The sequence below is a fragment of the Pinus tabuliformis genome, chromosome 4_2, assembly GCF_031772625.1.
Source record: "Pinus tabuliformis cultivar Carrire ecotype Pingquan chromosome 4_2, CPIR1, whole genome shotgun sequence".
NCBI lineage: Eukaryota > Viridiplantae > Streptophyta > Pinopsida > Pinales > Pinaceae > Pinus > Pinus tabuliformis.
Genome location: NC_142304.1, coordinates 166,879,309 through 166,904,459, shown reverse-complemented (window position 1 = coordinate 166,904,459; position 25,151 = coordinate 166,879,309). Strand labels below are relative to the sequence as shown.

Here is a 25,151-nt window from a genome sequence, read left to right as displayed (position 1 = left end):
ATCATAAAAAGTATTTCTGCTTAGACCTCCGGAACGACACTGCTGATTCTACCAAAGATATTTTTATAACTCAAAATAAAAGTAAAAATAAAAACAAAAATCTTCTTAAGACTTCGAAAAAAAAGTGTAATATAAATCCAGAAAAATGCCACCTTACTACTGCAATATAGAACAGAAACCCTTATTACTCCACAAATTTGTATCAGAAAGAAACTTTTCATTTTTCTGAGAACTGGTTATACTCCACTTATGATTTTTTCTTTTCCAGAGAAAAAGAGGTCCATGTTTAAATTCAGAATATTGAAATGCTTATGCAAATATGCAATCCACTTAAAATTTCAATTATTAGAATACATTTATCTATGAGAAAATATCTGAGATTTTTCACCATGAAAAGAAATTGTGTACCTAGAGAACTCAAATTCTGCATATAGATATGAATCTGACACAGTTTGGCTTTCTTCTGTGTTGAGACTGTCATCCAAGCTAATTAAATGCAAAACTGGTAGGGGAAATCAATGTTGAAAGAAATAGATGCTCAATGCAGTTTCCTAAGTCTATTGAATCACCAAATTATTGTTCACTGGGATGCAATCACTGAATTCCCTGACTTTTACAATGGTGTTGGGAAACTCTGGTGACCATCTGAGATGGTCACCAAATTAGAGTTCAGTGTTCACTGAATTGCTCAACTTCTCTCTATCATTGATGCAAAATGTCTTGGTCTGTCTTGATTTGTTTGGGTGTGTGCTCTGTCACAACAGACAACATTGTCTTTATTCTACAGCTGCCAACCTCTAGTTTCCATGCTTCCACCATCAAATTGATCCATGCATGGCATCCATCAAAGTCGCCTCTGTGAATCAGCATGATCAAATGCGACTTAACCCGTTGCGTCATGTAATTGGGGCTTTGTCTTCGTCAAGGGTTGATTTGCATATGAGATGCAACTGCCATTCAACATGTGTGTTGGTGTGAAACCACAACCTCTGTAGCCTTCTCTAATTGTTGCATGTCTTTACTTGCCCAATTAAATCGATAAAGGGTGTTATAATATTGAAGTTATATAGTACCAAGTTTCAGTGAAATACTACGAAATTTTGACGAAAGCAAAATGAAGTCTCATAATGAAGAAAACGGAAGGTTACCTAAAATCATTAAAAAAACGTGTTTCCTTATTACTGAAAAAGTGAAATATCGCACTTCCACGATGAATAGTTACCATAAGACTTAATTGCACTGGCCGGAATATTTTTCAGAAGATAAGTCAATTGTTTTTTCCCTAAGTGATATTGATACATTGACTAGTTAAGATACCTATTTTTATGATTTGAATGTCCATAAGGAGTTCTTGTAGCATGATTTTCCCTTATCATGTTTGCAGTGATTTCTTGGTTTTCTTTTGGTATATGATTTTCTTCATGCATTGATGTTGCTTGGTTGGTTGCTAGATCTTCACTTAGAATTTCCATTATTTGTACTTCAACATCCAAATATGTTTTTACTTCAACTATATCAACATCTTCTTTAGTTATGATGTTGATTGGATCTGCATTTATTCCCTTCTCCTTAGCTTGGATTTTTTTATCTGAAGATTTCAGTGCTTCCTTCTTTATAAATTGTTCTAACTTTTCTTCCAACAACTTTGTTTCACCTTTTAACTGTAAAAATTTATTGTGTCCTATAGCCCCACCCAGTTTCAGTTTGTTTTACATACAAGTCTAATGCCCATCCCCATAGTTCATTGCATAAGCTTGAATACAAATTGAAATATAAACACTGTTAGGCTTTTTTTCCTTCTCGGAAGGCCTGGGCGAATCGGGCCTCAGCATCGACAAACTGAGCACCCCCATTAATTTGTTGGGAGCTTCCGGAGTGAATGCTCATAGATGTGTTAGACAACCCACATAAATCGCTGAAGGAAGATTCGTGTGAGCGTAGTCGTGATTCTGCTAGTGCAGATCTAGCCAAAAACAGTAAATCAATAAAAAGAAAAAAATTCCCGTCTCTTTTGCAGAACAAAGATGGTTCAAATTTGATGATCGAAAGTAATCGGAGAGAGATCCCAATGTGCCCTAACCCATCCGGCACAGAGCAATGGTTCCGGATCAGACCTTCGAAACACTGGACGAGGGATGCCTCCCACTTTCGACAATCTCCTCGAGTGCAGAGAGCATCGAAGCCCTAGCATACGCCATCGTTTCCCCCCTCTTCCATCTGGCATAAATTGCAACTCTGTTCTCTTGAACAAACTGAAGGAGCAGATCAACCACCATCGCGGGCTTCAAACTCTCACAAACATTGTACACCTCCATCTCCACTCCCACAAAAGCCTTGATTCCAAACTTTTTCAAATTATATAACCATTATTACATAAAACCGATTGTGTTGTTATGTTCCCCTTGTTCTTCTTGTTATTCTTGAGCTGGCAGAAATATTTGAAGGTGATGGCATCTCTAAAATCAACCCCATATGACTGGTACTCTAATAAGTAGTCTCCCATGGGCACATTCTCCTGCCCCTGTTGCCCTCCAGTACCAGATGCTAGAAATGTAGGGATAGTCGACTTAGGTGGCACGCTATAGATATGGGGCATATTGTGTGGGTTTGTGGCCTGGTAGTTCACGTGTCCTTGGATGTGTGAGGTACCTGAACCCTCTCCCAAATGGATGTCTCCTTGGTTGCCCTTACCCCTATCATTGTTGATTTTTGTAGCTTAGGAGGTACTCCAAGCCTTGAGGATCAAGGGTTTGGAGGAAGGAGCTTCACAAGTGGCCTTGCGGGCTTGAAACCCAAGCTTGGGGTTTTGCACCCAAAGTTGTTGGGCCAAAACCGTGATGATATTTCTATATGTGATGGATGGAGATGATAGAGGACGTCGAGACGAACCAGATGCAACAAAAATTATCAAAATCCGAGTTGTAGAAATGTAGTTATGATTTTTTGAAGTTAATATGTGGTTATGTGGGCTAATAGTCCTAAGAAATACAATTCGGCTTCACTTGTAGAGACCCCTAAGAAGGGTTGGACGTTAGCATAAGGAAAAGTATATAAAGGAGTGAGGAGGAGCCTCATTACTGACCAAGCAAGTGAATCTATCTCTCATGTGAAGCGAATAGGAGGCAAATTCTACCTCAGGAAGGTCGCATCCCTAGGAGACCCAATAAAGAAGAGAATGTAGTCATTCTTGTGACTGTTTGGAATAATTTTTAGCAGATGCAGCTAGAGAGGGAAGGAGTTTCTAGGCCGAATGAGTTGGGGCAAGTCTTTAGGCATAAAATCAATGGGAAGTTTCTCTGTTGCAGGGCATGCATCTTTGTTGCAAGTGCAGGGAAGAAAAAGGCTTGTTTAGGGGGGCCGTGTAGCCTACTAGGCTTCCTAAACTAGGCCGCAAACATCTCTAGCTAAAGCGCAGTGAAAGGAGACTTGTAAAGTCGAGGAATCTGAGTTTTATGCAAACCTAGAATGCCCTAACTAGGGTCAAGTTCCACATGGAAGATCTTGCTCAAATTCAAGGCCTTCGGAGAGCAGAAAGTGGACAGCTTCTAGGCAGAGAAGATGTAGGATTGGGTCTAAGTCTTGTGAGAGTATTATGTGCTTGATTGTGTGTGGGTCACCTCTATCTACAAGGTCGCAAAAAAGGGCTGCTACAGCAGCATGTTGAAGGGACTGTTTTGAGGGTAGTTAGGCCTAAGATAGGTTTGTCCCTTAGGCCGCAGCTTCTGGAGGTGATTGCGTAGTAGTACAAGGGATGTCTCTGTATGTAAGGGCAACATTCTTATTGTTGGTTGGTACAAAAAGTGTTGTAGGGTAAGTTGAGGAGCAGCCTCACCCTAGAGCAGTGTTTATTGCCTACAATTTGACAACGAAAAGGAGCAGCCTTTGGAAGAAGTTCACACAAGTTTGGAGCAATGGGTTAGGGCTGGTGGTGTGCCCTAACAAGTCTTCTAGAAGCACAGAAATCGAGGTCATGGAGGCAATAGCAGTATGTTGTAGATGTCACCTTGTTGATGGATGGATGCTAGCTAGATGGTGTCCTAGGAGAGGACTATGTATGGAGCCTGTTAGCCGCCATGTGGAAGGGTCTCCATAAGTGTTGGATGCCCTAACAAGGAGCAGATGCTATAGCACAATTGGTCACTCCTAATCTGTTGGAGGGCAGCGTGAGAGTGGACCAAGTGTGAACGTGGATTGGGCATTTATGGTATGTTGGAGGACAGCGTGATAGTGTCCAAGTTGGAGCCCAGTGTGCACCATATTCATGGACTTAGATGGTTGTTAAAGTAGCAGAAGAAGAGCTCAAGGGTTTGATAAGCCAAGAGCAGTTTGAGTAGCCCTAGACTTGTGTGCGGAGAAGGACATCTATGGAAGATGATGGGTAGTCCTCCTAGCCCGTGTTCATTGTGGGAGATGGACATCTTGCAGTGATAGGTGGCAGCCCTTCGTGCCCTATGTTGGTCTTCATTGGAGCAGCGCAAGAAGACCATAGTGGGTTGAAGTGCCTGAGTAGCTGAGGAGCAACAGTAGGCAGATTGTGAGTTGTTCACAAACGGAGTTGTGAATAGCTCTACAGGAGTCTCGATGTCTTGTGCCCTTGATGGACTAATGCACAACTAGTGAGCAGATTAGATAGTTGAGGTTCAGTGACCAGATGGACTTGGATCATTAATAGAGGCAATATAGCAGATCGAGAGTCGAAGGACGACAGGTACAGGGTACAACCTAGAGGAGCTGAGAGAGCATGCGACAACTAGATGGTCAAAATATCTTGTTGATGGTCAATGGATTGACACCAAGCCCCAGTTTTGTATTCTTGTACTAGTGGATGTATGAGGGCCATTATCCTAGGTACAGGAGGCCTAGACTGTGGTATTATTCACGTTGATTAATATAATGAAGTTGGGTTGAAAATTGTAAAAAATTGTCTATATTTCGTGCACTAGTAGATTTATTGTTGTTTATATTCCGCTGTGCAAAGTAGTTTCGTTGTGATCTTTGGTTTGGTAGCATCAATGATTTAGGATTCTATCCCAGACACCAAGATCGTGGAAATTCAACATGGTATCAGAGCGTATCTGAGCTACTTTGAGGGACAGTGAATCAAAGTGTGCACAACGAAGCAACTCAGAGGGAGTTGTAGGTGTCTAGATCACGGAGTAGAGGGTTCAACTGAAGACATGGAGAAGTGGTCTCGATAGACTACATGGTGAAACAGGCTGGAAGTTCTAGTGGCTCGGTGGTGGACCTGGTCCACTTCAGTATGTTGTGTTCAGGTTTACAGATCGTGGACTTCTTATGTCTTGTCATGGATTGTTAGGACAGCTCGAGAACTTCTTTGGCATGGACGAGTTTAGCGTGATCGAGATTGCTTCATGTGATGGACTACAGATTGGCAAGCTAGTGTCTTCATAGGATCGTGATGTTGCATATCCCAAATTGGAGGGATTTGCACGAGTGGTATTTGATCCAGGAGGATGAGTGTTTGCAGGACTGAGCCAGTGGAGATCGTATAGGCTCAGAGGGAGTCTAGCAGCAAAGGGAGCAGCCCTATGGAGGTTTGGGATCTTCAAGTTCAGATGTGATGAGGAAGAGGCACTACCGAGATTGTCAAGTTCATTCTACAAAGTACGTTGCAGTGATGGATGCCAGATGGGTTAATGTCGCCGATGATGATGGTTACTTCCTAGTCTTGGAAGTACCTCCCTCACTAAGAGGGAGTCTTGATTTTTGTAGCTTGGAAGGTACTCCAAGCCTTGAGGATCGAGGGTTTGGAGGAAGGAGCTCTAAATGTCCCATAATATTGCTTTACAACCATATCCTAGGATGACAATGTTAGCAACCAGAGACTAAAAGAAGAACTGAAAAGCAGATTATGAAGTTTCTATTATAAAATGACACTCAAATACAGAGATAGGAGTAGCCATTTCCTATGCTGAGGTCTCTGACTATATTCGGAGTCTAAATACACAAAAGCTTGTTTTATGTCAGGAAGCGATTCCAGATTTCCCTGAAGTGCTTCACCAATGTCATGTGCCTTGTGTAAAGGCATATCACTGGTTAGCACAATGTCTACCTCAAACAAATGTGTTTGCTCTCCAACAGAGATGTCAACTTCTGACATATAAAGAAAATGCCAATGTGCAACTAAATGACCATGGATCACCACAATCATCTTAGCTCCAATATGCATGTCTTTTATGCAATGTTACAGTGTTTCATAAGCATGAACTCTTTTGCACGATTTCTGGAGAGCTGCAACTGAATGTTACATTGCATTCAGTTTCAAGTCCCTTGACATAGTCTGGTAGTCATTTCCATGCTTCTTAATCAATTGACCAACACCAACACGCTGCATAGTTCTGAGCTTTGTAAAGCTGCAGTTTCTCCATCCCTCCATCCTTTTCCAAGTGCAGATTTCGGATCATCCTCTTCGAAGTCACTGCCATTTTTTATAACTTGAGACCTCAGATCCTTAATTTCGCCATTATCTTCATTGGGCAGATTTGGCTCTGACGGCTTCTGCAAGCTTTCAATCTCAATAATGTTCTCATAATGGTTTACTGCCCCAATCAAATTTGGATTAGAGGCCACCTCGAACTAATGATAGTTTCAAATAACGGTGCTAGCCTTGTCCCACTTTCCACTTGGCATTTCTTTGAGCTTTAGAGGAACACTAAAGGTGGGCTTGAAAACACGCAGCTTAACCCTTGGAAGGCTTGATAGGAACCTCAGTAATGAGGTAGACTTGGAAGACTATATATCTCAGCCTGATAAATTAGTGTTGCAGAAATAACTGCAATTTGTCAAGAAGCTCATATGCATGCAGTGCGGAGAAAATGCTATAAGATTCTTGGGCCAAGCTCTTGGACGGACATTGGAATGGGTCTGCGGGACCATAGTGTCAGTATTATTAATCATGCCGCACTATGGGACCACCTTTGAACGTCATTGTCCAACATGTATGGAATGGAGCAGTGTTGCGAACATCGCGGTCGGGATTAAATCGGCAAGGGGAAAAATCGTAAAAATCAGGAAAAAAATTGGCAAAAGATCGGCAATATTAACAACAACAACAACAAAAACAAACAAACAAAAAATCAGTTTTTTCAATTTTTTAAGTATCTAAACCATCCACGATTTTTTGACGATTTTTATGATTTTTTGGCGGTTCTTACTATTTTATCGCAATTTTTATGATTTTTATCGTGTTCTTTTCACATTTTTTACGATTTTTTGGCGATTTTTTCAAAATGAAAAAATCACCGAGTAAATCACCATGCCGAAAAAATCGCGATTTTCGCAACACGAGAGCAGCAGCACCAGCTTGGCTTTAGGGCCTTTTATGAGGTTTACACAAGAATACTCAATGATGACAAGGTCATTGCAGTTAAGACTATCAAGTTTGGTAATATCAAAGGAATTGAATAGGTTCTAAACGAGGTCCAGATTCTATCTCTGGTGAACCATAGGAATTTGGTTCGATTGCTCGGCTGTTGTGTTGATGCAGAAGAACAGGGAAATAGTCGAGGGTGGTATCAACAACAAGTGAACACACAAGGTAAACAGTATTTTCTTGGAGCGGAATATCTTCACACCAATGCCTGAACACCACTATCAAAGGTGAGTACCACCATCAAATGTGCATGATGGCCATGAGAGTAGTGTAGGTTTTTCTTTAGAGCAGAACAAGTCAGCAAGAAAGAGGGCCTGCTAGCACAAATGAATCAGGTGCAACTCAGACAGGGATCAAAGCAGATCTGATGCCTTGGAATAATGCAGGAATGCTGTTCATTACAGGGTCTGACAGACTGCAAACAAGAGAAAAGGTATTTCTACAGAGGAGAGGAGGGACAAGTAGAGGGAGCCTGCGCAGAGCAAATGAACGAGCAAATGAATTTGCGCTAGGGTAATGCTCAGCTTGGAGAATGGCAGAGATAGCACTCAGATGAAATGGCTTGGTGCAAGTCTGCCACTGACAAACAGGGATTGCAGAGTGCCCAGGTGCAGATCTGACAGGCTCTGATACCACTGTTAAATAAACTCACAAAACTAGACGGCAAATTAAGATAAGCGTCGAATGCATTCTTATTCATAAAATATACATATACATACATTTTGTGTGACCCTTGGTTTCATATTCTAAGAGGTCTCTTGGACTTCTATGATTGTTGGCCTTCACTTCAGGCTTTTTTCCTTCCACTCAAGTGAATGTGCCAAATTCACATAACCCCAAAGGATTATGTTTCAAACACAATCCACAAAAATTAAGTCACAAACTATATTCCATGGCTAGTTGGAATTTAATGTAACCCAAAAAAGAAAACATGCATGATAAAAGACTCGAGTTAGATTGACTTTTACTATTGTGCTTATGGACACCTATCTAGCGAATATACTATAAGATTAAAAATGTCCTAAATAAGCAGAGAAAAAAATATTGAAGATCGCAATATCAAGTTACTACATCAGAATAATAAAAGGTCTCCACTTAATCAAGATCAGGGTCAAGCATAGATGCGTCGGATTCAAGATATTATTGGATCCAAGTGAATAACTCCAAAAGGTAACTCATGGTGATCTCTACTTTATAGAAATTTCCTTGTTGGACTTATCACAACTTTGACTGCTAAAGGTTTTACGAGAAAACAGAGGTCCTATGCTTTGGGCATCTGGACCAGTGTTGCACACATCGCGATAAAATCGGAAAATCGCGATTTTTTAAATTTGCCGATTCAAAGCGCGATTTTTATCGAAAAAATCGCCCATTTTTTTTTATAGCGATTTTTTCGATAAAATCGCGATTTTTTCGGTTAAAATCGCGGGGGGCGCGGGCAGCGGGGTTTTATATGGAAAAAACGATTTTTTTTTTATTCATTCAGCAGTCCGCCGCGGAGGAGAAGGAGAAGAAGGGAGGGAGAGGGTTGCCGTCGGTTGTGGGAGCGAATCGAAGCGATTTTAGGAGGAATCCAAGCCAAGATCGCCAATTTGTCCATAAACCAGGTATGTAGATTAATTTTTTTTTGTTTTGGTTCAATAAAAACTTTGTTTTTCATTGTTTTTAAAGAATTTTTGGAAATTTTTCATTGATTTGGGATGGGTTATTTGTTATGACTATGAGAACCAATTTTTGATTTTTATTTTCTCATTTTCTTTAAACATTGTTTATTTTTTTTTATTTTTCATTGTTTTTTGGCATTTGGTTGGGTGACTTGGGTTTAGAAATTGGGATTTTGGAAATAATTAGCTTGTAATTTTGCAAATGCTAAATTGTAATTTGTATTTACTATTATCATTTATGTAATCCTAAATTCCTATTTCCTAATCCTTATTTTTCCATAGGTTTGCAAATTCAAAATTCAAAAACAAACATGCCAAGGAAATTGGATCCTTTCTGGGAATATGGTGACCCTAAAACTCCGAATGATAGACAAAACTTGTATTGCAAGTTGTGTGGAAAGGAAATATTCGGGGGGGTGTACAGGTTGAAGTTCCACCTTGCACAAATCCCTGGACGTGATGTGGGGCCCTGTCTAAAGACAAATGCTGAAATTATCCAAAAAGCCATGAGAGCATTGGGAGAATTAGAGCACACTAGAGACGCCAAAGAAGAACTCAAAAGGCAACTAAAAAGGTCAGTTGAAGGAAGTGGGCCAAGTGGCACAGGTTCTACTGCAGCGTCAGTCAATCCGTTTGCTGCATCATCATATTTTGTTCCTCGAACCACACCTGGTTCACAACCAACTATCGGTTCAATGATGAAAAGAACTGAAAAAGAAAAAGCTGACAAGTTGATGACAAAATTTCTCCTCTGGAGTGATATTCCTTTCAGCATTATAAGGAATAATCCATTTTTCCAACCTACTCTTGATGCTGTTGCCAGTGTTGGCCCGGGGTACAAACTCCCTTCTCTTCATGATTTCAGAGGCCGGCTTCTTCAAGATGAAAAGCGTGACTGCACCCAAAGATTGGAGGATTTTAGGGCATCATGGGCACAAACAGGATGCACTGTTATGTCAGATGGTTGGACTGACCAAAAGGGGAGAACCTTATAAACTTCTTGGTTAGTTGTCCCTTGGGGACTATGTTTATCAAATCTGTTGATGCAACTCATCAAATCAAAGATGCAAAAAATTTATGTGATTTGCTGGATGTGTTTATTTTGGAGGTGGGTGCAGAAAATGTTGTCCAAGTCATAACGGACAACGCTGCAAATTATGTTGCTGCTGGTAGAATGCTTATGGACAGGCATCCTACTTTATTTTGGACACCTTGTGCTGCCCATTGTATTGATTTGATGTTAGAGGACATAGGGAAAATTCCCTTTGTCAAAGAGGCTGTTGACTCATCAAAAACCATCACAAAATTTATTTACAATCACACATCTGTGCTTAGCTTGATGAGAAAATGCACCAACAACAAAGAGTTGGTGCGCCCCGCCATTACACGGTTTGCGACGAGTTTCATATCTCTTCAATCCCTCTTGAATTCTATGTGGGATTTGAAGAGAATGTTTGTTTCAGAGGAGTGGCGTTCTTCGCCAATGAGCCGCAAACCAGAAGGAGAGGCCGTCTGCAGACTTGTTTCATACCAAGAAGACTTCTGGGCGGGAGTGCAGGAGGTGTGCGCTGTCACTGAACCTTTGGTAAAGGTTCTTCGGTTGGTAGATGGTGAGAAGCCCGCAATGGGCTATTTGTATGAAGCCATGGACAGGGCCAAAGAAGCCATTCGGTCCTACTATGATGACAAGGGAGATGATGGGTTCCAGAGACAACTCCTTCTATGGAAGGTCATTGATGAGCGATGGAACAACACACTCCATCGTCCCATTCATGCTGCTGGGCTTTTCCTGAACCCTGCATTTTCTTATGCATGTGGGTTTAATTTTGATGTTGAGGTCGTGGAAGGATTATTAACCTGTGTCCAGAAGATGGTGAGATCTTCAGAAGAACGTATGGAGATCTCTAGACAAATTGAGCAATATAAGTTGTCAGGTGGCTTATTTGGCTTTGATATGGCTGTCATTGATAGGACGGTTAAAATGCCAGGTATTTTTTAGTTTGTAGTATGTACTTTGTAACTTTGTTTCAAATTTCATTGTTTCTTCAAATTCCATTTTTTTCTTATGTTTATTTAAAATTTTATTTGTAATTTTGTTGTAGACGCATGGTGGAAGATGTATGGTGGCAGAGTACCCTTTTGCAAAATCTTGCCATACGCATCCTCAGCCAAACATGCAGCTCCTCGGGATGTGAGCGCAATTGGAGTGTATTTGAAAAAATACACAACAAGAAGCGCAATAGGTTAACACTTAAACATTTAAAATATTGCAAATTTCCAAATAAATTTTTGAATTCATTAAAGTTTTAAACAATATTTTTTTTATAATATTAATTATTAATTATTAATTTATTATTTCATGAACTTTGTACAGGTTGGAGTCCCATAGACTTAATGACATGGTCTATGTCTACTACAATCTTCGATTGTGGGTGAAACAACTAGAGAAGACACCTGATACGGAAGCCATCTCATTGGATGGGATTGACACCACTGCTGAATGGAGGGTTGAGACCGAGAGGCCTCTCATGGATCCCACTGAGGATTGGTTAGTGCAGGATGAGGGGGAGGAGGAGGGGGGGAGGAGGAGGAGGAGGAGCAGGAGGAGCAGGAGCAGGAGGAGGAGGAGTTGGAGGAGCAGGAGGAGGAGGTGACACCGCCTACCCGGGCTACCCGGGCTACCACTACCACCAGTAGAGGACGTGGTCTCCGTCCACCTCAGCCTCCTATAGCTGCTACTACTAGTTCTTCAGCTTCTAGAGCACGTCAGACTCCACTGCCATTTCCACCACCACAGGCACCAGCTTCTACATCTAGAGGGAAAGAGAAAGTTGTGCCATTTTCTTGCAAGAGGGGCAGAGGAAATCAATAGGATTAGACTTTCATTTTATTGTATATGACATTATGACATGATGAGATACATTATCATATTTTTTGTTGATATTTTGAGGCTGAGTTGGACTTGGGACTCAGGACTTACTATTCAGGACATGATTCAATGTTATGTGTGATTTTAGCGCTAGAAATGATATTAAACATCTTATATATTAGTTTTTTTATCATATTTATGTGTCAATGTATTTATTTTATGTTGTAGATGGTTTAGATATTAAAAAAATTGAAAAAAATTGAAAAAAAATGAATATTTTTGTGCCAAACGATTTTTTCCCGCTTTTTTCCGATTTTTTCCCGATTTTAACGATTTTTTCCGCTTTTTTCCCGGCGCCGATTAAATCCCGATCGCGATGTGTGCAACACTGATCTGGACTCCAAAACACTAGTTACAAGGGTATCTTAACAAAATCAAATAAAACATTAGAAATCATTGTTATCTCAAGAACGTATTAGCCAACTAATAAAACCAAACACCATTCTATCAGCAAATTGCTACAAGCATCACCACATGTCCACAAAACAAAGTAAAATTCTTTATATTGTACACAATTAACTGGCCATCACGAGCCCAACCTCTCATTCTTAAGTGGACTGAAGGAAAAAGAGAACTATACTTGTTTCAGACTTGAGGTGCCATATCCTGAATAAGATGATGATAACAAAGGCTGTACTAAGGACCATTTCTCAGCCTCTAATGCCATTGATAAAGGCTGCAGATACCTACAATATGGAAAAACACCCATCCACCATTTAGGAATAATCAACTATTAAAATATAAACAAATTAGACGTGATGCCTAATTATCACACAAGAAAGGAATGGCTTGACTAAAACATTAAAACCAAATAAAAAACTGTAGATTTGAAAATTCAGTGGTCACAGTAGCTCTATGAGATTTGCTGTTTACCATATGCAATCAATAAAATGATAGATTGTATATTTGACCAAAGGGCCCTTTATAGAGATCCAATACCTGGTATTGAACTAAAACTACAACTAAAGGAAAAACTGAAACAAAAACAGAAACCCACTGATGGATTGCACCTATAAATCCAAAGCAATACCTTGGCTGATTGTATTGATAGCGAGATCTGAGAAATATATGATTGGGGGAAACCCCTGTTTATAACAATAATGATGCAAAAACCCTCACAGAAGACTTAAGTCACTTATAAACTCATTAGGCCCTTATGATATTAAAGTGGCATTTTTACAAATATAAAATTATTACAAAACCATGAGCGTTACCACTCATATAGCATGAGGATTTTGATCTAGATTGAGGACCCTGCCTAAGCAGGCAGTGCTGGAGTATGATGGCTTTGGGTCATGTCTTGCTATTTGATGGCACAGATATTGGTGTTTATTCAATTGGCATTTATCCTTGCATATGACAGACAGAAGCAGCATTGTTAGATAGAGCATTATTAGCTTACTAAGGGGCATTTGCTTGTGCACACATTCTCAACATTTCCGTTGTGACAGTTTATTTGTTGACGACTTCAGTGGGCACTAAGGTGTATTTAGGAGAGTCGTCCATTTTTACTTGCTTTACTTATTATTCGATAGAGCACTCCCTCTTGTGCACACGTTCATAGGAGGGCGGCTATTCCAGTGGCTAGAGTGACGATGTGGCATGTTACTTTGGCTTGGTATATTAGAGCCCTAGAAAGTATTGATATTTTGATGATGACTTGGCATTCTCCTAGAGGTTGACCTCTTCAGGAGGTGGAGCGCCCATCTTGCTTGACATCTTCTACATATTTCGAGACATGGGGATTTTACATTGCACATTGTTCTAGGTTGTTCCACCTGGGCACCCATGGTTTTGTTACATGTCAATGGTATTTGCACATTGGTTCATGCGATGCTTCATGGCTTGTGTTATGAACAAAAAATATATAAAAATAATGCAAATGATATAAAGAAAAATAATAAATAATGATTAATTAACTAATAATTAGTATTGAAGAGTCATGTCTCTAAGGACATAACCATCCGCGAATGGTTACCTACCTATGTATATAAATGGGACCCTCGGTTGTAATCATATCATCTCATATCTTCTATACATTCTTATATAATATATTCCTATCATGGATATTAATATATTTCAGATCTTCTAAAGTATTCTATTGCATTTATGAACTTTGTTCATAACATTGGTATCAGAGCATATACAAACTTTGTTCGTAACATTAGTATCAAGGTTGTTCGATCCTCTGGCCACTCACCCGCTATACAAAGCCAGTCTGATCTGGCCTTTGGCCATCAAGTATTTGTCCAGTTCGTTATCAAGTGATTAAGGCTTTTAGCCATACAAGTAATTAAAGGTTCTCCAATTCTCTGTCACGCTTTGGCCACAAAATTATAAAAAAAATAAAAACGTAAAAAATATTGGAAAAAAAAATTATAAAAAAAAAAGAGTTAAAAGAAAGTGATAAAAAATATTTTTAAAAAGGGAGAAATATATATTAAAAAAAATTGAAAAAAAAGAAATATTATATATAGAAAAAAAAAACATATTTGAAAAAAAACACAAAAATAAATATTATTAAATATATATAATATTTAAAACAATTATATTAAAAAAAGGGGTAAAAATTTGAAAAAAAAACATTAATAAATAAATAAATAATAATAAAACAACAAAGTTACAAACAATAAAAAAAACAACGACACGCACATCAAACAGGGTCCAACTGCCCGCAGTCGTCGATACCCTTCCGTTGTAGCCGTCGTCGTTGCCCTCTATTACGCTCTCAGTTGCACAAACAGCCTTTCTGCAGCCACAGTTGCAATCCACAGCGCCCAATTCCGCCTGCAGCTGCCACCAACGATCCAGCCACTGTTAGTTTTTGTAGCATCGGATACGTTCTAGTCACGAAACTTGGTGGAGAGGCAAGAATACATGAGATCTCCATAACCCATAAATCATTTCTGGAAATTCCACCTAGAGATGACTTAATTAAATTATTAACCTATTTTTTAATGTTTCCTAAGTCTAAACTTAGGACAATTGGTTAATTAATTAGAATTAGTTAAGCCAATGTGAGAATTATCTAGAAACTCACACGGATCGACTGGGAATTAATCTGGACCCTTGATTAAGATCTAATCTTGGTCGTTGGTGCTCCAACAAAATATTATAAGAAGAAGTCGATGGGCACTTGTAGAAGACAATTGAGTAGATCAATTTCCTTGGCAGATCTATTTCCAGAGAGCAGCAGCAGTTGTCGGAGAGCTAGAGATAGAAGCAGAGAAAGTGAGGGGCAGGGACAGGAGCAGTGATCCGGAGGAAGTTTTCCAAATCCGGAGAGGCAACAGCAAGTGATAGAAGTAATCCACGCAGAAGCTTCGCAAGGACTGAGCAGTAGCTGAAGCAGAGCAGTTCGATTTGGTTTAGGAAGTCGATTCAACTTCTAGAGGCCAGGAAAGTCTTCCAGAGGGTTGGATAGTCACTTCCAGCAGTAGAGACAGGCAAGATGGCTTGCTCAGAGGCTGAAACTGAGCCACACATGTGAGAGGCAGCGGCCGAACTGCGCAAAGGGCCTATGCAGGGGTTTGGACAGCCAATTTTTTCTGGAGGAGCCAGTGTCAAGATTGCTTGTGGAGGAGAGAATTTTCTCTCTAATTATTTTCTATCAAATACTCGTTGTTTGGATTGCCAGTTGAGAATCCATAGAATGTACTCAGATTTTATTGTTGCTTAATAATATAAAACCCTCAACTGTTGCACCAATTTTCTTAAGTTAGGTTTTTCCGAGGACATTTGTCCAAAAATAACTGTGTTATTTTTTTTTGTGTGTGCTAGATTTTCTTAGTTTCCAATGCTATTTTCTTGCACAGTGTAACAACCCATCTCAAATCACGAACAACATAGCAATATTAGCATGCATGTGAGGCATACATATGATAGCTACATATGCATGCATCATATACATTGCACTAGTATATATATATCGACTATATATCGACTATTCATGGAGAATGTCTAAATATAAGATAAATGAATTAATTATCAAAGGTGTTAATTAAATACCTAATTCTCGTAAATAGAAGAAATATACACTCAGTAAGAAATATAGTTGAGTTTATTCATATGTTTACATATAACCCAAAATGTATACTAATAAAACTAAACCCATAAACCTTATGATTAAACTTGATATTTTATAAAACATAAAATAATATGTAATATTTAAAATCATCATGGTCTTATACTATTTAAAAAATTAAAGTACCAACTGTCATAATTAAAGTGACACCATTCGATGTTGTGAGGATCTGATTCAATTAAAAGCAAAAATCATGACAAAGCAATCACCGCCTAACAAAAATCTTATCCTTTCATAAAGGCGGTGAACAGATGCGTAGAGAGGGAGGGACCTCTGCTATTTAAAGGGAGGAAGGAGGATTTCAAAGGGGGGCTGGGTGTTCTTTGCCTGTGGATGGGGAAGGTTGTATTTGCTGTAAGTGGGAAAAACTGAACCGGGTGTTGTTGAAGGAAGAAGGAGAGTGCTGTTGAAGGAAGAAGGAGAGGAAATTTATCCATACTGCTTATAATTCGGAACTATTGAGCCTTACTTGTTTCGAAGTCTCTGGGCACGGGGGAACGGTATGCATCGGTTGAGAAGCATACTAGATTGAGTATCTAGGTATACTCGGTTTGGCTGGGTGGTTTTTGGTCATTCGGTAACGAGAGCGCTGGAGAAGTTCTGCAGCATCCTCATCGCAACAGCCGTAGCAGACCAGGTAAGTACTTCGTCAAATCTATTAATACCATTTCAGACAGTTTCAGCAATCTTTACAGTTTCACAGTTCAGTAATGGCTCTTAATTTAATACGGCCAGTACATATGGTATCAGAGCGTGTGTTCAAACCCTTCGGGACCTCCCAGGCCCTACGCTTTTGTACACCTTGTGATTCAATTCTGCTGTGATTTAATGCGTTCTTGGACCAGCAATCTTTACCAGCGCTGTGTGTTACCACAAAACCCTAGACGCGTGAGCCTCTACGGCGTTTTACAGTGGTTCCGAACGCTTCACGCGGAGAACAAAACGAATGCCCAAAACAGACCCTTATGCCAGTGGAATCCCTGTAATTCCGCCTAATTCAAAAATCCCCGAAACCGATCCCTGTGATATTGTGTTGTTGTCGAGCAATGTTTCTAAAGGATAAGATAGGTACTATTGTTTTGTTTATTGCTTTCACCGATTTCGAGGTAGAACTGGGGATCCAAATCCCTGCCACCGCTGCACGATGCATATATTTAGCGGATGATTATTAATAACCTTCCCGACTTCCGACCGGCCATGGCGAACGCTCAGTCAAATCTGAGGGCGTAGTTGGAAATGTCGACGTACTGCCCGGATCAAGATCGTGCTCCAAGCCCCGTTTGTACGCATTCTCAAACTTAACATTTTCGTTCATACCGCGGGATATACGCCAAAAGGGGAAAAGAATGGATTTAATTGCAGCCATATCTGTTTGAATCCATTCGCGCAATCTTTGCGTCAATGCGATGGTAGAGGAATCCAGGTCGTTATAGAAATAACTTAATTGATGTTCTCAATTGCATCCCAGATTATCCTATTAATCGATTTCAACAAACAGCATTGTGAGTTTTAATGTCGCGCGTTTTAAGATATACGCCCCGCCCTGTATCTGCGCACTGCAGGCCCTAATTCAATCTTCGCTCAGGAATTTTCACCGATCAGAATCCATCGGCGATGTGGTATTAACACTTTCGAGGGTTTCAAATGGGAAATGTGTTTGCGTTTCAAGCAATTCTTACCAGCACAGAGAGTTGGCAATACAAGGGATAGATAAGAGATGGTAATTCAGTGAGGCAGAGCTTCTTCTAGTGGTGTTCGATGGAGGCGATTTGGAGATGGGAAGGTTTTACGTAGGGAAACTTTGACGCTAAAGCTGACGAAAATTAAGCAACTGAAGATTACAAAATACACGGAATCCATGTGGAAGTTGACATATTATTTGGGTGTCCAAATTTTTATTTTTCTTATTTCGTATGAGGAGCCTTGGTTTGGTGATAGAAAACAACTGTTTAAGGGGTGGCCAGATCACGCTATCAAGTAAGTATGATATTTCTTCCCATGATATTTTCCAACATACGGAAATATATATATGATTATTTTCTAGAGTCTCATTCTTAATTCATTCATAGGAATCTGGATGTTATATTGCTTTATCAAGGACATGAATCGGTCATAAATATAAAGCCAAGCCTATTCTGAATAGGTATACATGCAATTGGCAAACTTATAAAATCATTTGATATAATGTAATATAGAAGGTGCATCACTGTGAGAATGGCCAGCTGCTTCGCCGAGCATCACCTGGAAGAGAAGGCTCCACACGTGTCTCAGCCCCGCCCACTAGGGCGCCAGATGTTCTACAAAGCGAAGAGCCAACCATCATCCCCATTAAATGAATTTGTTCAAGGATTTTTGAGTTTTGCGAACATAAGTGCAGGATCTGTATTCAATGGGAGTAGACTACATCTGCATACTCTAGAAATAAACTTCATCGATGGCTCTATTCAAATTTTCAAAAGAAAGCACCAAAGCCGTCGCCTGAATCTTTCTTTGCTTTCTCCTGCCTCTTCTTTCTCATATGCATTTATCAACATGTTTTGCAGCCATCCTCATATCCTTATTAAACCTCTCACCAGTTATACTTTCAATCACTTCTAGCTCCTCCTTTGATTGTGCAGTATCTCTTGTAACAGTAATAAACTCTGTTCTACATGATTTTTCAGAAGAATATTCCTTACCTTCACAATTATCTATAGAAGAACCAGATTCTTGAATATATTCACCTGCAATAAACACCTTGTTTGGCATAGTTGTTCCAAAGAATTATGATGATTTTGTATGCAGCTAAGAGAGGTCTCCTGAATAGGGGTTCCTTCAGCTTCATCCAGGATCAATAATTGGTTCCCACACCCCTCACGTTTTACTGATGCATTATCTATAGAACCCTCCTCTTGTACCTTACAAAAATCTTCAACATTACTAGATTTATGATCGAGCTGTTTTACACAACTTTCAGATCCTCCAATTATGTTGGCTGAAAATACTGTGAAATCATCTTCTTTTGAATCTTTTGGATATTTCTGAATCACTAGAAGGTGCATCACTAATCTCAAATTCTTGCTTATCGTCAGTAACTCTTGAATTACCCTGCATAACTGAACTATTATCCTTGTTAATAACACAGACAGCACTCCTAGCTAAAGGCATATTATCCTCAGTTATAGGCCTATCTTCTGAATTTTGAGGCTTATGTGGTTGACTGTCTGTTCCCATGGTCTGAGTTTGTTCCAACTCATATTCATCCAGATTCCCCATTTAAATTTTGGAACCTGAGTGAAGGGTGAACCTAAAATTGACTGATTTAAAACCTCTGATTCATGGTTAACAATGGAGAAGCCTCCCATACAACTGTCTGAAACATGGTGTCTTAAAGCTGTCGTATCTTTTAGTTGTGCATTCTCCAAAGAATTACCTGCTGAATTAACAGAATGCTCTAGTAATTGGTTCTCCTCTGGGACTTCATAACTCTGTTCATGCACCTTATGTTCTGAGTGCTTGTTATCAGACATAAGCCTTATAATCAAAGACATCTTTATCTCCATCTTCAATCTTTTGTGGATCACCTGGACATACAGGTATGTTGGAGGGGCCTTGCCTTGCTGGCCCAGGTACTGAAGTGTGTCCCTTCCTAACATCAGACTGTGCTTTTCTCAGAGTGTCAGGACGGACTCTGCTAGCTCCCGCATTCTTGGGCATGGCAAGTTTTGTGTTTGATCTGTGTTTCTGCAACATTATTCAACCAAGGAAAGGAATTTTGGTGAGAACTCACATTTCTTCTTAGATAGCACAGCACATCTGTCCAGCAACCAAAACAACCCTTCTTTTATGGATTTAATCCATATCCAAGTAATATATTCGGGATATAGATACATATGACCCCCCCTTAAATGTAATAGTCAGGTTGAAGTATGACAGGTATGTTACCGATGTACATTATAAACGAAACATCTAACATTTTTCTTTCAGAACTTTGAAAGATATTATGTCATGGACTGATATATCCACTAAATCTTTTGGATGCACTGCAAGGAGCTGACCAAAGGAATGAGGAAGAGGCTTATGTTTCAAGCTGTAAAGATATTTGAAGAACTATGGATGGTCAATACTAAGATTGAACCAAATATGGGAACTGAATTCTCTCAAAAGTATATCCGATGTCAAGACTCTATTGTGGAGGAAGGATTGGTCCACAGATTTGATGAACATTGAGGTTCCACAGATTTGATAAAAATTGAGGTTGTATTAACCCTTGATAATCTTAGATCTTAATGAAAGACTTCTATATGTTATTGTAGACATAAATATGGATAATCCTTAAGGTTTGAGATGTAAGTAAATAATAAATGACCTATTCGGAAAGAAGAACATCACTGGCAAGAGTCTCGACTTCAAAGAAGAGAAAGGCCAAGTCCCTGTGTTATTTCTATGGAAGGACAAAAGTTGCAAGATATTTAAGTCTGCCACAGTAAGCTAGCTACAAGTCTGAGACACATAATCTTAAAGGCAGTTGTCTATAACGCGACTTTTTGAAAGCTTTTCCGGCGGATTTTTCCGGTCGAAATCCGGCCGGAATTATTGGAATCGCAAGTTTGATAGCTAATTTCTGCACAATGAATGCGTCCCAGGGGTTTTTCAGAGTGCTGAATCCAAATATGCAGTTAAAAAACCATTTTAACTGCAAGAAATCAAGATTTGACCTTAATTTCTTCCGCCGGATTCCGTCACCGGAATCTTCAAAAAGTTGCATTATAGACAACTCCATCTTAAAGTCTTTAAAAGACATTGAAAAATGGTCAAGGTTGCAAGTTTGGTATATATCTTAAAATGAGAAGCCTTCACATAGGTGTGTTAAGCTAAATGTTGAAACTATCATCTGTTTTCGTGGAATTTGATGAAGTCATGCCTTCTAACAGCAACAAAAAAAAAAGATCCCTATAACTGTTGGATGTAAGAAATCTAAAGGTTAAGAAGGAGCTCAAAAGATAAGTATCTTGCATTTTGAATGATGTGGACAAGGTCGATAATGATATGGACTCCTTGATGTTGTGAATTCCTTGATGATATGGGCTTCCTGCTGATGATAATATGGACGAGATTAACTCCTTGAAGAGTTGAACGAAAAGGAGTTGACGTATTCTCTAGAGATAAGTACTTTCTTGAATATTTTGATATTATGCTTTTAATTATTATTAGTCTCTTGTAATTGTAAATTTTGCTTGGATGGATTCGTTTTTATTATTATTTATGCTCCTATAACAAACAATTGGTAATGATGTTTATATTCTTACAATCTTCTAGATATTCATTTTAAATGTTTAGTCATCCTCCTTTATAATTACTAGGGGACTCACTCCTCTGTACCTGTCAACCACGTAGATATTCCTCTTTGATAATTGAGTTTGTATAAAGTTCTTCTATGAGACCTTTCTTCAAGTTTGTATGAAAACTTCTGTAGGTGTTTTCTTAATAGTTTTTACTTCAGAAAATATATATATACAGTGGACAAATAACATTCAAATGAGACCTCTAAAGAGTCACATATAATATCTTCCTTACTCAAAAATTACCCCAGCTGTTATACATAATTTAGCCATATTATTATCACAATACCACAGTAAAAGATGTAGGATTCCCTCCTGTATATTCTCTTAATTTCTGATAAATTTCTGAGTTTGTGTGAAGGTTACAGTGATCCCTTTTTGCACATCAGTTGTTATCTGTTAGCTGTAGGTGAACAGTTTTTCCACTATATTTCCAGTTAAATGATAACAGAACCAGACAATTGAGCTCAAGCGGTTATATATACCATTCACAATTATTCAACAAGGAATACACTGCTATTAAACACCATGTGATGAGGAACTAACTCAGAATTGCAAACAGCCATTAACTCATTCATATAGAGGCATATAAATAACTGGTATAATGCATAGAACTTAAGTTCGGACCCTGGAATGTGCGCTGGCAAAAGATCTGGAAACAGTAGTTCACTTGGCATGAATATCAACTCCTTGGTAGTGAAACAGTCAATAGGAACGGATGCTACGCAACATTCAGACCTAATTTAGCAATTCTTATAAGTGATGAATACAACCTAAGCAAAGGTTCCATGAGCATCAATTCAACCTATAGGGCTAAGGTATTGAAAGAGTACTACCATTTAAACATAGAGCAGTGTTCGGTGTATTATTGTTAAAGGAAATGTTGAGTACAAAATATGTTCCCCAAATGTGTTGCATACCATACTTTGAGCTAGGTATTTCAAACAATTTATATATAAAAGAGCACAACAAATGACATTATTGTTAAAAGGAAGGAATTGAGATTTGTCTTTGCTAATAACTATCCATATGATGCATTTTGTTACCAAGTAAGACAATAACCCAGCTAGTTGTTACTGGAGCAAACACATACAGATCAATGAATGTTTGAAACATAACGATATGTGCTCGTAAGATCAAATATCAAGTGTTAGTTAGCAATCTAAAGTCATGAGTTTTATGCACAAACAATACACGAAAGAATGATTATATTTTAATATGAAAGCTAATGACATGAATAGATTATGGCAAAGTATGTTATACTTTAGATGACATGTATGAAATATACATAAGCTACGTGTTTTGAAAATATTAATGCACATGTTATAAATGCATGGACAAGTGTTTATGATTGCAGATAAAATCCGTTACCAAAATGACCACGTGATGACAGAAACTTCAAAACAATTAAGGCTCAAAGAGATTCCATGATGGGGTATTAACCCTAATTCTACTGGGAGGGGTGGAGGTGTTGCCCACCGTTTATCCTCTAAAACCTGGAGTCATGGGAGGATTGTGCGAGTCACGCTCCCCTAGACGTGTGATGATGATTGCCGGATGCCTACTGGGAAATCAGGTCGATATAGTCGACGCTGCCATCCTTAGAGTTTATGCATGGTTAGGTCAGTATAGCTGACGCCATGGCATACTCCAGTAGAGGACGGATAGGATGGGAGCGGAAGAGATTAGGAAGGATAGGATGATTTTAGAATAGCTTGGGAACCGGGTTTGGGCAAGGCATGACCATTAAAATTAGAAATCTATCAACGTTCAAAATCACAAATTTTAAAGTGTCCTCACGATCATAAATGAAAATTCAATCACATAATACAATCCTTACATACCCTAAAGGAATTATCAATATACTTTATAAACCCTTAACTTCGGGACGAAATTCTTTTGAAGGAGGGGTGTATGTAACAACCCATCTCAAATCACGAACAACATAGCAATATTAGCATGCATGTGAGGCATACATATGATAGCTACATATGCATGCATCATATACATTGCACTAGTATATATATATCGACTATTCATGGAGAATGTCTAAATATAAGATAAATGAATTAATTATCAAAGGTGTTAATTAAATACCTAATTCTCGTAAATAGAAGAAATATACACTCAGTAAGAAATATAGTTGAGTTTATTCATATGTTTACATATAACCCAAAATGTATACTAATAAAACTAAACCCATAAACCTTATGATTAAACTTGATATTTTATAAAACATAAAATAATATGTAATATTTAAAATCATCATGGTCTTATACTATTTAAAAAATTAAAGTACCAACTGTCATAATTAAAGTGACACCATTCGATGTTGTGAGGATCTGATTCAATTAAAAGCAAAAATCATGACAAAGCAATCACCGCCTAACAAAAATCTTATCCTTTCATAAAGGCGGTGAACAGATGCGTAGAGAGGGAGGGACCTCTGCTATTTAAAGGGAGGAAGGAGGATTTCAAAGGGGGACTGGGTGTTCTTTGCCTGTGGATGGGGAAGGTTGTATTTGCTGTAAGTGGGAAAAACTGAACCGGGTGCTATTGAAGGAAGAAGGAGAGTGTTGTTGAAGGAAGAAGGAGAGGAAATTTATCCATACTGCTTATAATTCAGAACTATTGAGCCTTACTTGTTTCGAAGTCTCTGGGCACGGGGGAACGGTATGCATCGGTTGAGAAGCATACTGGATTGAGTATCTAGGTATACTCGGTTTGGCTGGGTGGTTTTTGGTCATTCGGTAACGAGAGCGCTGGAGAAGTTCTGCAGCATCCTCATCGCAACAGCCGTAGCAGACCAGGTAAGTACTTCGTCAAATCTATTAATACCATTTCAGACAGTTTCAGCAATCTTTACAGTTTCACAGTTCAGTAATGGCTCTTAATTTAATACGGCCACTACACACAGTTTTATTTGTGAAAATAACAGTGTGAATTATTTGGTATTTGTCGTAGCAAATTGCAAATAAATTGTTAATTAAATTAACACTTAGGAAAATAATTTCCATTTGTTGTGATAGAAGAAATTCTCACATGGTATCAGAGCATGAGTGATCATCCAGGAAGGTCAGAAGCGAAGAAGGGAATTTCGTTGTTTAGTGGAAGCAACAAGCCGAAATTCTTTGGTACTACACAATATTCAGACAAATAGATCGAATTGTTGGGCAACAGTTGGATTTTTCAGTTACAGGATTGCAGAGAGGTCGAGTTGCCCAGAATAGTGACTCTAGCAGTTAGAGGGAGCAGCAGCAACTTAGATTTACGCTAAGCAGATCCCTTGGTTGGACGCAGAGGGTTTTTGCAACAACAAAACCAGCGTCAGGTGGAAGAGAAAAGCACACACGGCAAAGGAAAATTTCTCTCAGGGAACTTCGAGTTTTAGAAGTTCGATTTTTCGAGGCAGATTGGCAGTAGAAGTTAGCTGATCTGCGCATTCCTGAAGGGAGTGTGAGTAGCAGAGCAACAGCCAAGCAGAGGGAAAGAGGGAGTTTTCGACTTGACCAGAGATGGCTAGAGTTGGGCTTAGAGATCAATATAGGTTGGATGGAGCTTCCAACTATGTCATCTGGAAGGCTAGGATGTCCTTCCTTCTAGATGAATATGGCATGAAAGCCTACATAGATAATGTGGTGGAAGTTCCCCAGGATGTCAATCAGCTCAAGGAGTACAGAAAATAAATGACAAAGGCGAAGCGGTTGATCTTGGATGGAGTCCGAGATCATATAGTCTCACACATAGCTGGCAAAGGTAT

The 25,151-nt window shown here is 39.0% G+C and overlaps 1 protein-coding gene and 1 pseudogene across 2 annotated transcripts in view; both read right to left on the bottom strand.

Annotated features, from left to right (window-relative positions):
* LOC149168705 (UPF0613 protein PB24D3.06c-like) overlaps positions 1 to 25,151 on the bottom strand; it is a 327,857-nt gene that overhangs the window by 272,195 nt on the left and 30,511 nt on the right. For both annotated transcript variants that reach the window (XM_089428384.1, XM_089428383.1), the window contains exon 3: positions 12,567 to 12,672. In XM_089428384.1, coding sequence (XP_089284510.1) covers positions 12,567 to 12,672 — 106 coding nt within the window. The remainder of the gene's footprint in view (positions 1 to 12,566; positions 12,673 to 25,151) is intronic.
* On the bottom strand, positions 6,206 to 6,897 carry LOC149168706 (uncharacterized; annotated as a pseudogene).